Raw genomic sequence first — 14,113 nt, forward strand, 5'->3', positions numbered from 1 at the left:
TGGGCCGTTTAAGCCTTCACCGAGGGACTCAATGCTCGAAGCTCGTTGGCTTCACAGTAGTTGAAAAATCTGGTGAGTACCCGACTGTCACTTGGGCTGACGTGCATAATCGGTATCAATCAAAATTCATGGTCGAAGATGATCAACTCGGGGCCCCTTCCGGGTCTGTTTACCCCGCCAGATCCGTCGACAGAGTCAGGAGAGACGTTGATCGTGAAATAAGGTCAAACATGGATCGATATCAGCCATACAATGGAGACCGAAGATGTAGTGGATCTGGGCGAAACCCCATGAAAAGTGAAAGAAGGAGTGATCAGGGTTAAAGAAATCAGGGATTCATGAGCAAAAATAGTTTCGACGGGCCCATCGGGCATAAGGAGGCGCCAAGGCTATCGGAGTACAACTTTAACGTCAACGCCACAACCATCGTATCCGCCATTGGATGCATCAAAGACACCAAATAGCCTCGACCTCTACAGTCTGATCCAGCCCAAAGGGATCCTAACCTAACGTGCAAATATCATGGAGCTCACGGCCACAAAACAGAAGATTGCCGATAATTAAGAAAGGAGGTAGCCCGGCTATTCAATAATAGACACCTTTGAGAATTCCTGAGTGATCGAGCCAAGAACCAATTTAGGAACAGCGATTCTGGTAAACAGATTGAGCAGGAGGAACCTCATCATGTCATTAACATTATTATCGGTGGGGTCAACGTTCTCCAGGGGCTGATGTTGAAGCGCACCAAAGTATCTGTCACAAGGGAAAATGGATTCGGGATTATGTGTCGAAGGGAACCTTGTCCTTCAACGACGAAGACACTGAGGGGATCGTGCAACCTACAATGATGCATTGATAATATTAGTATTTATAAATAAATCTCGGGTTAAGCGTGTGTCAATTGATCCAGGTAGCTCGGCCAACATCATCAGATCGAGGGTCGTGGAACAGATCGGCCTACGAGATCAGATCGTGCTTGCGGTCCGAGTCCTAAACGGGTTCAACATGGCATGTGAGACCGCTAAAGGGGAGATAACATTACCGGTGAACACCACCGGGACCGTTCAGGAAATAAAGTTCTATGTGATCGAAGGGGACATGAGGTACAATGCTTTGTTCGGGAGACCATGGATTCACAACATGAGGGCGGTACCCTAGACTCTGCACTGGGTGTTGAAGTTCCCGACGCCGGAAGGAATAAAATTAGTTTACGGAGAACAACCGACCGCAAAAGAGATGTTCGCGGTCGACGAGGTGGTCCCGATATCCACCCTTTCGACACCGAAGGAGCTGGGTCCAATCACCAAGGGAGAAACCAAATAGCAACTGTTGGTACCCAATTTTGCCCTCATATTTTTCCAAATAGTATATATATTCTCAAAATGTCATTCTGCATCATTACTCAATTTACACGATTTATAAGATATTTTTATAAATTTGTTTTCATGATTTTTAGTGCTTTAAAATTAATTTTCTTGCATTTAAATTATCTAAATATTTATTAATTATCCCTTAATTATTTTATGATGACTTAATCATCCAAAATACTATTTTTCATCCATATATATGTTTTATAATATTTTACTACATTTCATATAATTACATTTGTATTTTTGTTTTTGAGCTATTTACATAATTTTGCAAAAAATTACCTATATTTTATAAATAATTGCATTTACTATATTAGTTATGCCAAAATAATTTTTTTATATTTTTATAATGTTGAGTTATTATTTTAATAGTTTTACAACATAAATATTATTTTTTACCTTTTATTAAAATTTTTAGTATTTTATTTTATTAATTTTAAAGGGGTTTCAAGAGCTAGCCCAAAATAGGCTAATTTTCGGACTAAATTTGGCCCAAAACCATTAGCCCAACACCCCAATAACCCTCCAGCCCAATATACCAAATGACCCTTTTAGCCCAACCCGGTCGTGACCCATCTTATAACCCGCCCCATCTCCCTTTTAATCTTGGTCGTTGATTTGAGAGATCAACGACCCACAAACCATCCCTTTTTTATCCACCAAACCCCTAACCCTAAAGACCACTCTCTCATTCCGCCGCCCCCAGAACCTCTCGAACCTTCCTCCTCACAAACCCTAGCAGCCGCCTTCCTCAATCTTCTCCCAAATCCGATCAATCATGGATTCTTTCTACGATTCTCTTACCTTTTATGGATCATCTCATTGTTTCTTACAAGACTCTGATGTTACCTAGTACTTTCCTCAATTTTGGCAAGTACCAATCCCCAAATCGGGTGCCACTGCCTTCAACCTTTGAGATTTAGACGTTATTTCGTCTATATGCACTCACTACCAGGCTATATGGTCCGATTCAGTGAGATTTTCGACCATCTGTGCTTTCTTTTTGAACTAGGGTTTACCGGATTTTCTCCCTAAACTGATTCTAATTGGATTTGCATGCTATATTTTCCTTATTTGTGTTTAATCTACTATCTTTCCTTGCTGGGTACTTAATTCTGATGCTATATAAACCCCTACCCAATTCCCTTTGAAATAGACTGGAATGACTGAAGAACCATTGTTATTCTCTCATACTCACACTCACTCAATACTATTCTGAATCTATTGCTCTTGGCCGGCTGAAATCCAAGGCCGTCAGAATCCTCTCTAACGACCTCCCTAGTGCGAGCACTGCTCGGGGTCCATTTGAGGCTCTTGTGAACTCTGACGCACTAGGATTTGGGTCTTTTGGTTGTTCTCTTTGCCAGTGATATTCGAGCTATTTCTGACACCTAGCCTTTCTCTCATTTTGTTTGTTGAATTTGCAACTGGTTAGCGCTCTTGACTCTAGCAATCCTATTCCCCTTTTCTGCTTATGTTCATGTTCCGTATACTAATATTTGAACTTCCGTGAGCCAACATGATTTGGATAGCGTGCTACCTTTGTTTGCAATTCTATTCATCTTAATGTTATTCTGCAATTCTAGTGTTCTTTAGCATCAAAATTTGTTTAAGTCCTAAATTTTCAGAATATGTTCACTATGTGCGGTTAACTGGTTTGATCCCTGACCTCCTTGGGTTCATTATGTTTATGTTAAACTTGATTGCTGCATTTGTTGCCTATTATGAGTTGATCTTCATGCCCTTCTTTGGATTTTTTTGTACTAAAACCTCTTAGGGAAATTGATGTTTAAATAATTCATGTATAACTTGCTACTTGCTAATCTGCTTTGAGTTAATTCATGACCATGCCAACCTTAAACTCTCATGCTTAATTCCATTGCTATAAGAACTCTTGTTTGACAGAGTTTTGCAATCAAACTTTACTTATTGTGAAAGTCTATCTCTATGATGCTATCACTTTAAATCTCTTCGTTACTACTCATTCTATGTGTTTGCTAAAGCCCTTTGTATGCGCTCATGTGTTCTTCCACCTATTAGAAATCACCTTTAGTATGGTTACTTAGAAATCTTGCCACTAAGAATCCATGTGTATGTATCCTTGCCCAGACTCTAAGTCACCTGAATGACTGGTTGCATTTATATTCCTATGTTCCTGCTGTTTGTTAATGTGTAAGTGAGACAATTGTCTCAATGTTTGGGCCTGGTTTGTTGGGCCATGCTGTTGTTGGACCTTGAGCACCGAATTCAACCGTACTTTAATCATTCTTAAGTACTGGAATTTGGGCCTGTTGGTTTATACGAAGATTGGGGCTGGTGAAGGCCCAAAAGCATCACTGGGTTATTTTGTATTTGTGTTGGGCCTGTAATTGCTCTATTGGGCACATAATTATTCTACTTGTGCTTGTAATTATTCTATTTGAGTCTCTAATAATTTGTAAAAACAAAACAGATGGAGAAATTAGTAAAACGAGGGATAGGGTACTTCAATTCTCACATAAATGGGCATAAAACGTGCCTATAGGATTTATATGGTCTATTTGCTATTATATGATTTAGTTTTATGCGTAGAAAGCCTGCCTATAGGAGTCACACGCACACACATCACTTAACTTGCCAACATATGCTATTTCAAGTATTTGCCGTACCTGTTTCTTCTATTGTGCTTTTCTTAGATAGCATGTCTATAGGGCGTAGCAATGCAATATTCTACTTATTTAATTGCCATGCTTATAGGACTTCGAATGACTAGTCTATCAATTGCCTCAATTATCATTGTACCGCTCATCTATATACCATGCCTATAGGTTTAATAATCAATTAGCTGCCCATATCGTTTGTACTGCCTCGTTTAGACAGCATGCCTATAGGGATAAAACTATATAGAGTCAATTGCCAACTATATATATCATGCTCCCAGGACATTGTCACTTGTCTAAGAAACTCGTCTATAAAATCAGCGCTGGTAATTCATGATTCTGGGGTCTTTCCCTGCTTTTTGCACAAATAATCTAGAAATCATGCCTCTAGGTTTGTAACCTACAAATCCATTGCCTGTGTATTGCTAAAATCAGAATCACCTACAAACCATGTCTATAGGACTTATAATGATTAATCTTTACGTTAGCCTAAATTACAGTATTTCCTGTTTGATATTGAAATCATATAGAGATCATGCCTATAGAACCTAAAGATTCTGAGTCTCAAGTTCGAAACGTTCTATTGCTTAATCTGAAAATCAGTCTGTGTGCTTCTCCATTTATGTGTGGAGGCTAACATGAGCCACTCTCTGCTATTATGTACAGTTTTCTTTGTTCTTGAATGCGCGATTAGTTTTATCATTTTTGAGCAGCCTAAGTAAGTCTAGAACCACCCAAATATAGGTCCAAAGCCTCCTGGACCATAGGCATGGGACGGGTAGTGCACGCATAGGCCGAGACTTAGAATTGAGTTAGAACGCTTTAGGTAAACAACTTCAACATAGTAATCGGGTAGCAGGAGATGATAGTCTATTCCTGCTGAATAATATGAGCAACTCCTATTTAAATGGAGTTGCGAAGTATTATTTATGTTGCACGGGGTGATCCTTTAGGCTAAAAAACTTAGGACCCCCTACTTTATATACTTGCTATTCACACTTAGTCATTTAATATAGATCATTGTAGTCGTATCCTTGTAGTCCTTAAGATTTGTACCAATTCTCATTATGTTATAATGAACTTTTTCGACTTTTGTATTTCTTGTTTATCTGATCACCTAGCCTAATTACATAATCCATATAGTCTTAAGTTCGGTCGGGACCCACAGTTGTGGACCTCGAAGAGTGCCTAACGCCTTCTTTTTGAGGTAATTTGAGCCCTTACCCGATCTTTGGTGGTGTTGACTAGTCAAATAGAGTTATTTGCATAATAGGTGCCCTAACGCACCTCAAAACTGTTAGGTGGCGACTCTTCTCTTTTAACACCCTTCCTTTAAAAGATTTATCCCACGTCGAGGCTCGCTTTCGAGAGAAAAAGGGGCGCGACAGCATGACGACTCTGTTGGGGAATTACATTTAGGCTCTTACCATAATGAACTTGACTTATGTGGATTATTTTTTTTTATTCGCCTAGATTTGTTAAAAATTTTCTATGACATGCACATCCCTTCCCTTATTCACCTGTATTTGATTAAATTTGATATGGAATCCTTTCCCCTATCCTCTTTTGTGTGCTGTGACCGCTCTTCGTCTCTTTCCATCTTGTCTAAAACTGCTATATCATGCCTTTCCCATCCCCACTTCCTTACCTGCTTTATTACATTCCCGTATATATTTTTATGAACTAAACTAACTCTTTCCTTTTGTCTTTCTTCTATATTCTTTCCATATTATTTTCTGCTTTTACATATCATGCAAATACTTGACAACATGTTATTATATCTGCATAAAGCATGCTCCATATCATACTCTACTCGTGCCAACTATCAACATAGCGGCACTTGATGAGTGTCCGCGCTCTTCCGAAAATTACCCTTTTAAATCGAAAAGGCCTATTTGTTGTAGACTAGTCAATCAACGGTGCAATCGACGGTCCCGTACCTTTCCCTCTCAAGTTGTCCACTTGGGAGTACCAGTCTAGATCATTCTAGAAACCCCACTCCAACTTGAAATGTACATGCATCATGCTAAACCTAGTACGGGTTAGAACGTTATTAACGTAACAACCCGCTAAGATGAGCCTTGTCCAAAGTTTGACGGAATTTCCACAATCCCAATGGACACTATCATATTATGTTCATTACTTGGAGAAAATATGCCAACATGTTGATCATTATTGCATAAGTAGTCAAATCTGGAGGGAAAAAGGGCTAACCTTTGTTTGTTTGCAGAAAAATGAAGCATGAAGTCCCCAGGTTTGGTATGGTCCAAAACATCCCACCATTTCTACTTGACTGGTGGAAAGACCTTGCACCTTGAGACAAGAATCATGTGAGAAGGGTATTGGGTGACTTGCTATCCTTGTTGAACATTCGACCAAATAGGGCATTGATTGAGGCTGCTACTATGTTCTGGGACGAGAAAAGAGCCATTTTTCGATTTGGCAATATAGAAATGACTCCCTTTCTAGAGGAAATAGGAGGCTTCGCCAAGTTACCATGGGATAGTCCGGGATTACTGGTACCAGAGAATCGCACTCCTCGCAGTTTTCTAAAGATGTTGGGTTTTAAGAAAAATGACGAGCTGCTCTATTTAAAGAAGTCATATATCCCTTTTGAATTTTTTATGAGCGTTATGGGCATAGAAAGTCATATCGTTTTCATCATGAGGAACTTGCCATTACTTCCTTGGGTCGGACGCACCGTCGGGTTTATGTGTTCATCGTCTGCTTCTTGGGGTTGTTGATATAACCAACGAAAGGGGGAAGAATTCATACTCGCTTAGCCATGGTCGCCAGGACTTTGATGGAGTGCATCGAAGGACAAACTTATACCATCATCCCTATGATCTTAGATGAGATATACCGCGCTCTAGATCGGTGAAAGCAAGGATTTGGACACTTTGATGGATGTAATTTGCTACTACAAGTTTGGCTGTTGGAACACTTTCAAAGAGGAGAGTATAATCAAGAACTTCTGCGACGGCCGTTGAATGACTACATAGCTTACCACCACCTAAAGAAAATGACTTTTATCCCAGATAGGTTTGCACAACTTGGAAATGCTGTAAGTTGGGTACGTTTCTTCAGCAATCTCACGGACGAACAGGTACATTGGATGTTTGAATGGTTTCCTAGCAGTGAGTTCATCATCTAGTCAAGATGGAATACTCATTTGATACTGATTGGGTTGTGAGACATCTATCCTTATGCTCCCATAAGGGTAATGAGGCAAGCAAGGAGAAAACAAGTCATACCTCAGGTTTCCAACATGGTCCAGTACAAGGCAAATTTCAAAGGAGACGTTATTCCATTCAAGTTCGAGGCACAACATATGTGGAACCAAAAGGTCATTGTGGAAAAAGAAACCATTGAGCCAAACAGGTATCATGCCGGTCATATGTACTACTATCTATCATGGTTGGAGGATGAGGTAGCAGGAGACGTCCAGCCGAGAGTCAATTTGAAGGATAGGGTCATAAATGAAGTAGCTGAAGCACAAGTTAAGTATAGAAGGCAATGCAAAAGGGTGTTCGAGTCTGAATCTAAACATCTGGAATAGCACAAAGTGAAATGGAAGCGATAGAGGAATGGAAGGGTATTGCCACTAAGTCAACGAAAAGATTAGAATACTTGGAACAAGGATTGATGGAGCTCGAGGGAAAGATGAGACAGAGACTCTCAGATTGTCAAGGCACGGATGGCAGTGAAGGAGGACATCTAGCAAAAGCTTACTTACTGTTGGATATGTGCGATCTGAGAAACCTGATTGATGGGGTCAAAAGGGCTAAGCACGGAGAAGGTCCTTCAGGGACCAAGTAAACTAGGAAATGATGCTCTTTATAGCTTTCTAGCTTAACTTTAGATTTCGATTGTAATAAGGCTAAATGTCATTAGTAATTTTTTATTATTGTCGATTTAGTAAAGGTTTGACTCATTTTTGGCATTAATGAAATGCCGCAAATGTTGGCATATATTTTTCTCTAAGTCTACGTGTCGCTTAAGCCTATCTCGGGCACAATGAGGTCCCCAAATTAGGACGAAAATTATTGCATGACTTTGTGAAACATGTTTAATACCGCAAGCATTATTTCAATATCCCTTACTAACTTGGTTACCTTTTTGCTTTTTCTTTCTTTTGATTATTCCCATTTCCCAAGGTTGGTTCGTGCATATTGACATCATCAACATATCACACTAGATCCAGAGGTCCTCCACCTCCTCCTCCACTAAGCGATCCTAAAGGTAAAAACAAAGGAAAAGGGAAGATGGATGATTTGAGTGGTATCAGAAAAGACAACGCCGCCATGGCAGAAAACGTTGAAACTTCAGATGGCCAAAGTACTCCTGCACAGAATGAGTTGGTCTTACGTCTGGAATAGAAAATTCTGGAACTACAAGGCGAGCTTGAGAGGTCCAAATTTGACAAACCTCTCACTCACTCTCAGTGTCCCCAACATCAACTAGCAAAATCCGACTACCCAGAACCAAACACCACCGCAAAACATACAAAACCAAAACCCACCACCCAATCCTCCTACTCCACACCAGTATCCCGCACCTCCCCAGAACCTTAACCCGCCACCAGTACCAACCCCTCAACAACACACCATAATCCAACTCAATACCCACAAACTACTACTTATCACACTCCCCAGAATGCGCCACAACCTACTCCCGATCCCCAAAACTCAACCAATGACCACCCTTATACCCAAGTGCCGGGAATCCATCAAAGCAATCTGATATATGTGGAAACTTTACCCCATACCCCGCAGCAAACCCCATACATACCCGAATCGACTGAGAAGGACCTGCTCATTAAAAACATGGCGGAGGAACTCAAGAAGCTCACTGTTAGAGTTCAGAATGTTGAAGTCGGTAAAGGCGTTGAAGGTCTAAACTATGAGGACCTATGTATTCAACCGGATGTGGAACTGCAGGAGGGTTACAAACCTCCCAAGTTCAAAATGTTTGATGAGACTGGTGGTCTGAAAGTGCATCTGAGAACATACTGTGACAAAGTTGTAGGCGTAGGCAAAAATGAACAAATCCGTATGAAGCTATTCATGCAAAGACTCATAGGAGATGCTTTGTCTTGGTACATCAGTCAAGACCCAAAGAAGTGGGTTAGTTTGGTAAGCATGGTATCAAACTTCATGGACAGATTCAGATTCAACACGAAAAATGCGCTAGATGTTTTCCACATTCAAAACCTCAAGAAGAAGCCAACAGAAACCTTCCGCGAGTATGCTACTCGTTGGAGATCAGAAGCTGCGAAAGTAAGGCCAGCACTTGAAGAAGAACAAATGAATAAGTTCTTCGTCAGAGCTCAAGACCCGCAATATTCTGAAATGTTGATGGTTATTGAAAATAACAAATTCTCCGGCATCATCAAGCTAGGAGAAAGAATAGAAGAAGGGATTAAGAGTGGGATGGTAACCAACTTCGAGACGCTGTAGGCCACGGACAAAGCTTTGCAATCGGGAGGTATTTCGAAAAAGAAAGAAGTAGGCACCGTAATAGTAGCCCAGGGTCCCAAGTCTCCTCTCACATACCAAACACCTACACCCACATACCTCACCCCCCAGATACCAACAACTTGCTACCACCTATCATGCCTATAATACTCAACCCACATATTACCATTCTCCACCACCCGCCCGCTAAAACTACCAAAACCCACGACCAAATTTTGACCGAAGACCACCTAGACAATACACCCCAATTGCCGAACCCATAGACCAATTATACAAGAGGCTGAAGGCTACTGGTTACGTCACTCCCATTCCTGTCGTTGCTATGGATAATCCTTCCCAGTGGATCAACCCCAACAAGACATGTGCCTATCATTCAGGCATGAAGGGTCATACCATTGATGAGTGCCACACATTGAAAGATAAAATTCAGACATTGATCGACACTAAGGTCATACAGGCAAAGGAAGCTGCACCAAATGTTCGTAACAATCCTTTCCAGAATTATAGAGGTGAGGGAGTGAATGTGATAGAGACAGATGAAGAATGGGACTCGAAGGGATCAATAGGACTCATTCGAGAGGGAGATGCTCCTAAAACATCTCCAGTCACCCTCACGCCGGTTGTGGTCCAAACCCAGGCGCCGTTTGAAATTGAGATATCTATACCCTTCACCGTGATGGTAACTACCACGCCATCTTACCAGTCTGCTGCCGGGACTATGTTGCGGAAGCAAGGAGAAAAGGAAAAGAAAAAATAGAGGAAACAAGGGTAGCACAAGGTATGACTAGAACTGGCCGAGTTTACACCCCTGAGAACCCGGGAGGAACAAGTAAGTAAGCCGCATCTAGGTCGCCTATTATCGAGACTGGCAATGATGATCTTTGGAGGAAGGTGCAAGCAAGAGAGTACTCTGTTGTTGACCACTTGAACAAAACTCCCGCTCAGATACCCATATTGTCATTGCTGCAAAACTCAGACATACACATGAATGCTTTGATGATGGTGTTGAGTGAAGCTTATGTACCCATCAACATCACTAGTGGGGAGATGGCTAACATGGTCGAACATGTATTGGAGAGTCATAAAATCACCTTTCATGAAGATGAATTACCACCAGAAGGATTGAGTTACAACAGGGCACTACACATCACAACGCGATTTGAGGATAAGTTCATCGCTAGGGTCCTGATAGACGGGGGTTCAAGTCTCTACATATGCCCACTGACTACTCTGAAGAGATTAGGTAAAGTCCTGCACGAGATACGGATGGGAAGCATGAATGTAAAAGCATTTGATGGATCTCAAAGAGCTACCATTGGAGAGATCAACTTCGGTCTACAGATGGGCCCGACTTGGTTTGATTTCGAGTTTCAGGTGCTGGATATATCTGCTACTTACAACCTATTATTGGGACGACCATGGATACATACTGCTGGTGCAGTGGCTTCAACCCTGCATCAGCATGTGAAATTTGAGGGGAATCATCAGGAGGTAATCATTCATGGAGATGGAAGTAACCCCATCAACACCAATCAGACTGTTCCAGTCACCGAAAACAGAAAGGAGCTGGGTGGAGAAACATACCATCATATTGAGTGAGTCAACACAATTGAAAAGGACCGATGGTAGAACAACAAGATAGAAAACATACTGTTATGGATAGGGTATGAACCCGATAAGGGTCTCGGCAAAAATCTCCAAGGGATCACCAAACCTGTGCAACCACAATGTCATGGCATGACTTTTGGACTCGGATATGAATACACATGGCGGGAGTACCAGGATTGGTCACCATCATGGCGTGGTCCTTATTATCCATTGGAACAACCAGTACCACCTCTGCACCAAACATTCCATCAAGCCGACATGATGTGGGGATCCGAGGAAGACAAAGTTTTAGCGGGCATGAGGAAGCTGTTTCTAGACGAAGAGGATATGGACTGCAGTGCAATAGTTGAGGAGGAGGAAGACCTTACTATTTAGACCATGGAGAAAGGAGTTGTTCTCAAGAACTGGACTGCTGCACCATCCCGGGTCCATCGAGTTCCTGGGTAGCCAGGCAAATTAGCATGAATTACTTTAAATTTTTTTGCATTTGAGACATTTTTCAGTTTTTTGTTTTGAAATAATTGCTCGAGTCATCGAGTCGTACTTGTTGACGTTTTAAGATTTTATTAATGCATTACTACTTTTCGTATTTATTATTATTCTTTATATTTTCTTTTTCAGCATTATTTTTACTTATCCCGATGAACCTACGACTGTTACATGTAATGAGACAACGCGACATACGGATAGTGATTAAGAGGATCTGGAAGATGATATAATACCTGAGGAAATCATCAAAGAAGTAGAAAACTTTGAGAACAAGCCAAAGTCTAATTTGGAGGAAACTAAGGCCGTTAACTTAGGGGATTCCGAAATGGTCAAGGAAACACATATAAGCATTCATCTATCACCATTAGAGAAGGAAGAGTACATCAGATTCCTAAAAGAATATAAAGATATCTTTGCATGGTCCTTCGACGATATGACTGGTTTGAGCACATCTATAGTGGCTCACAAGCTACCCACTAATCCCATGTGTCCACCGGTAAAGCAGAAGCTCAGAAAGTTCAAGCCGGATATGAGTTTGAAGATAAAAGAAGAGGTCACCAAGAAAATCAAATCCAAGGTTCTCCGAGTAGTCGAATATCCGACTTGGTTGGCCAACATTGTGCCGGTTCCAAAGAAAGATGGGAAAGTTAGAGTATGTGTTGACTATCGAGATATGAAGAGAGCAAGTCCCAAAGATGATTTCCCACTGCCCAACATACACATACTGATTGACAACGGTGCCAAGCATGAGCTCCAATCCTTTGTGGATTGCTTCGCAGGATACCATCAGATCTGGATGGATGAAGAGGATGCCGAAAAGACAGCCTTCATTACATCATGGGGGATATACTGTTACAAAATGATGCCGTTTGGTCTGAAGAATACTGGGGCCACTACATGAGAGTCATGACAACCATCTTCCACGATATGATACACAACGAAATAGAGGTGTACGTTGATGACGTTATCATCAAATCTAAAAGGAATTCGGATCATATAGCAGACTTGAAAAAGTTTTTCGACCGGCTTCGAAAATACAATTTGAAGTTGAATCCTGCAAAATGTGCCTTCGGAGTCCCTGCGGGAAAATTATTAGGATTCATCTTCAGTCGCCGAGGGATTGAGTTGGACCCATCAAAGTTCAAAGCTATCCAAGACCTACCGCCTCCGAAAAATAAGAAAGATGTGATGAGCTTTTTAGGGCGTCTCAATTACATCAGCCGCTTCATAGCACAGTCAACTGTGATATGTGAGCCAATCTTCAGGATGCTGAGGAAAGATTCTGGAACAAGTTGGACTGAAGAATGCCAGAAAGCCTTCGAAAAAATCAAGGAGTATTTATCTAAACCACATGTTCTGGTCCCACCAGAATCAGGAAGGCCTCTGCTGCTTTATTTGTCCGCATTGGAGGGAGCTTTTGGTTGTGTTTCGGGACAACATGATGAAACTGGAAGAAAGGAGCAGGCGATATATTATCTGAGCAAGAAATTCATGCCTTACAAAGCCCGGTATTCTTTGCTGGAATGCACTTGATGTGCTTTGACGTGGATAGCTCAGAAGTTGAGGCATTATTTTTGTGCATACACTACATATCTCATATCAAGGATGGATCCGCTAAAGTACATCTTCCAGAAACCCATGCCTACGACCAAGTTATGGAAAATATTTTTGAGCGAATTCGACATCGTCTATGTAACTCAGAAGGCAGTCAAAGGGAAAGCATTGGCAGATCATCTGGCAGAAAATCTCGTAGACGGAGAATACGAACCATTGAAAACGTATTTTCCCATTGAGGAGGTGTCATTTGTAGGAGAAGATATCACCAAGGCATATGATGGTTGGAGAATGTTCTTCGACGGAGCAACAAACTTCAAAGGAGTGGGTATCGGGGCTGTCTTAGTATCAGAAACCGGCCAACACTATCCGATATCCGCAAAATTTAGGTTTCCATGCACCAATAATATGGCAGAATATAAGGCTTGCATTTTGGGGCTTAGGTTGGCCATTGACATGAATGTTCAGGAGTTGCTGGTAATCGGAGATTCAAATCTTTTGGTGCACCAAGTTCTAGGGGAATGGGCTACGAAGAACACCAAAATATTACCATATTTGCACTGCGTACAAAAGCTGATCAAGAGGTTCACAAAGATAGAATTCAAACATGTTCCGGGGATTCAGAATGAGTTTGCAGATGCGTTAGCTACTTTGTCTTCCATGATACAGCACCCGGACAAGAATTTCATCGATCCTATCCCAATAGGGATTTAGAAATAGCCCGCTTATTATGCTCATATTGAAGAAGAGATTGACGAAAATCCATGGTTCCATGACATCAAGAAATACCTGGAAAAGAGAGAATACCCAGAGACTGCTACCCATGCTCAGAAGCGCATGCTTCGAAGATTAGCCAACCATTTCTTTCAAAGCGGGGGAATTCTAAATAGAAGGACTCCCGACCTAGGGTTACTACAGTGAGTCGATGCTAATGAGGCATCCAGATTGCTCGAGAAAATACATATCGGAACTTGCG

At 41.4% G+C, this 14,113-nt stretch overlaps 2 protein-coding genes across 2 annotated transcripts; both read left to right on the forward strand.

Annotated features, from left to right (window-relative positions):
• The first annotated feature begins 8,835 nt into the window (after nt 1-8,835).
• LOC138898322 (uncharacterized) lies at nt 8,836-9,468 on the forward strand. Its single transcript, XM_070184369.1, has one exon. The coding sequence runs from the start codon at nt 8,836-8,838 to the stop codon at nt 9,466-9,468; it is 633 nt and encodes a 210-aa protein (XP_070040470.1).
• A 3,720-nt stretch (nt 9,469-13,188) lies between these two features.
• On the forward strand, nt 13,189-13,851 carry LOC138898390 (uncharacterized). Its single transcript, XM_070184473.1, has one exon. It carries the CDS (start codon nt 13,189-13,191, stop codon nt 13,849-13,851), a length of 663 nt encoding a protein of 220 aa, XP_070040574.1.
• Nucleotides 13,852-14,113: the final 262 nt, after the last annotated feature.

The sequence above is a fragment of the Nicotiana tomentosiformis genome, chromosome 1 (assembly GCF_000390325.3).
Source record: "Nicotiana tomentosiformis chromosome 1, ASM39032v3, whole genome shotgun sequence".
Classification (NCBI taxonomy): Eukaryota; Viridiplantae; Streptophyta; class Magnoliopsida; order Solanales; family Solanaceae; genus Nicotiana; species Nicotiana tomentosiformis.

What these genes read in the sequence shown, in the direction of transcription:
- LOC138898322 (XM_070184369.1), top strand. Translation starts at nt 8,836, where the DNA reads ATGGCGGAGGAACTCAAGAAGCTCACTGTTAGAGTTCAGAATGTTGAA.
- LOC138898390 (XM_070184473.1), top strand. Translation starts at nt 13,189, where the DNA reads ATGGATCCGCTAAAGTACATCTTCCAGAAACCCATGCCTACGACCAAG.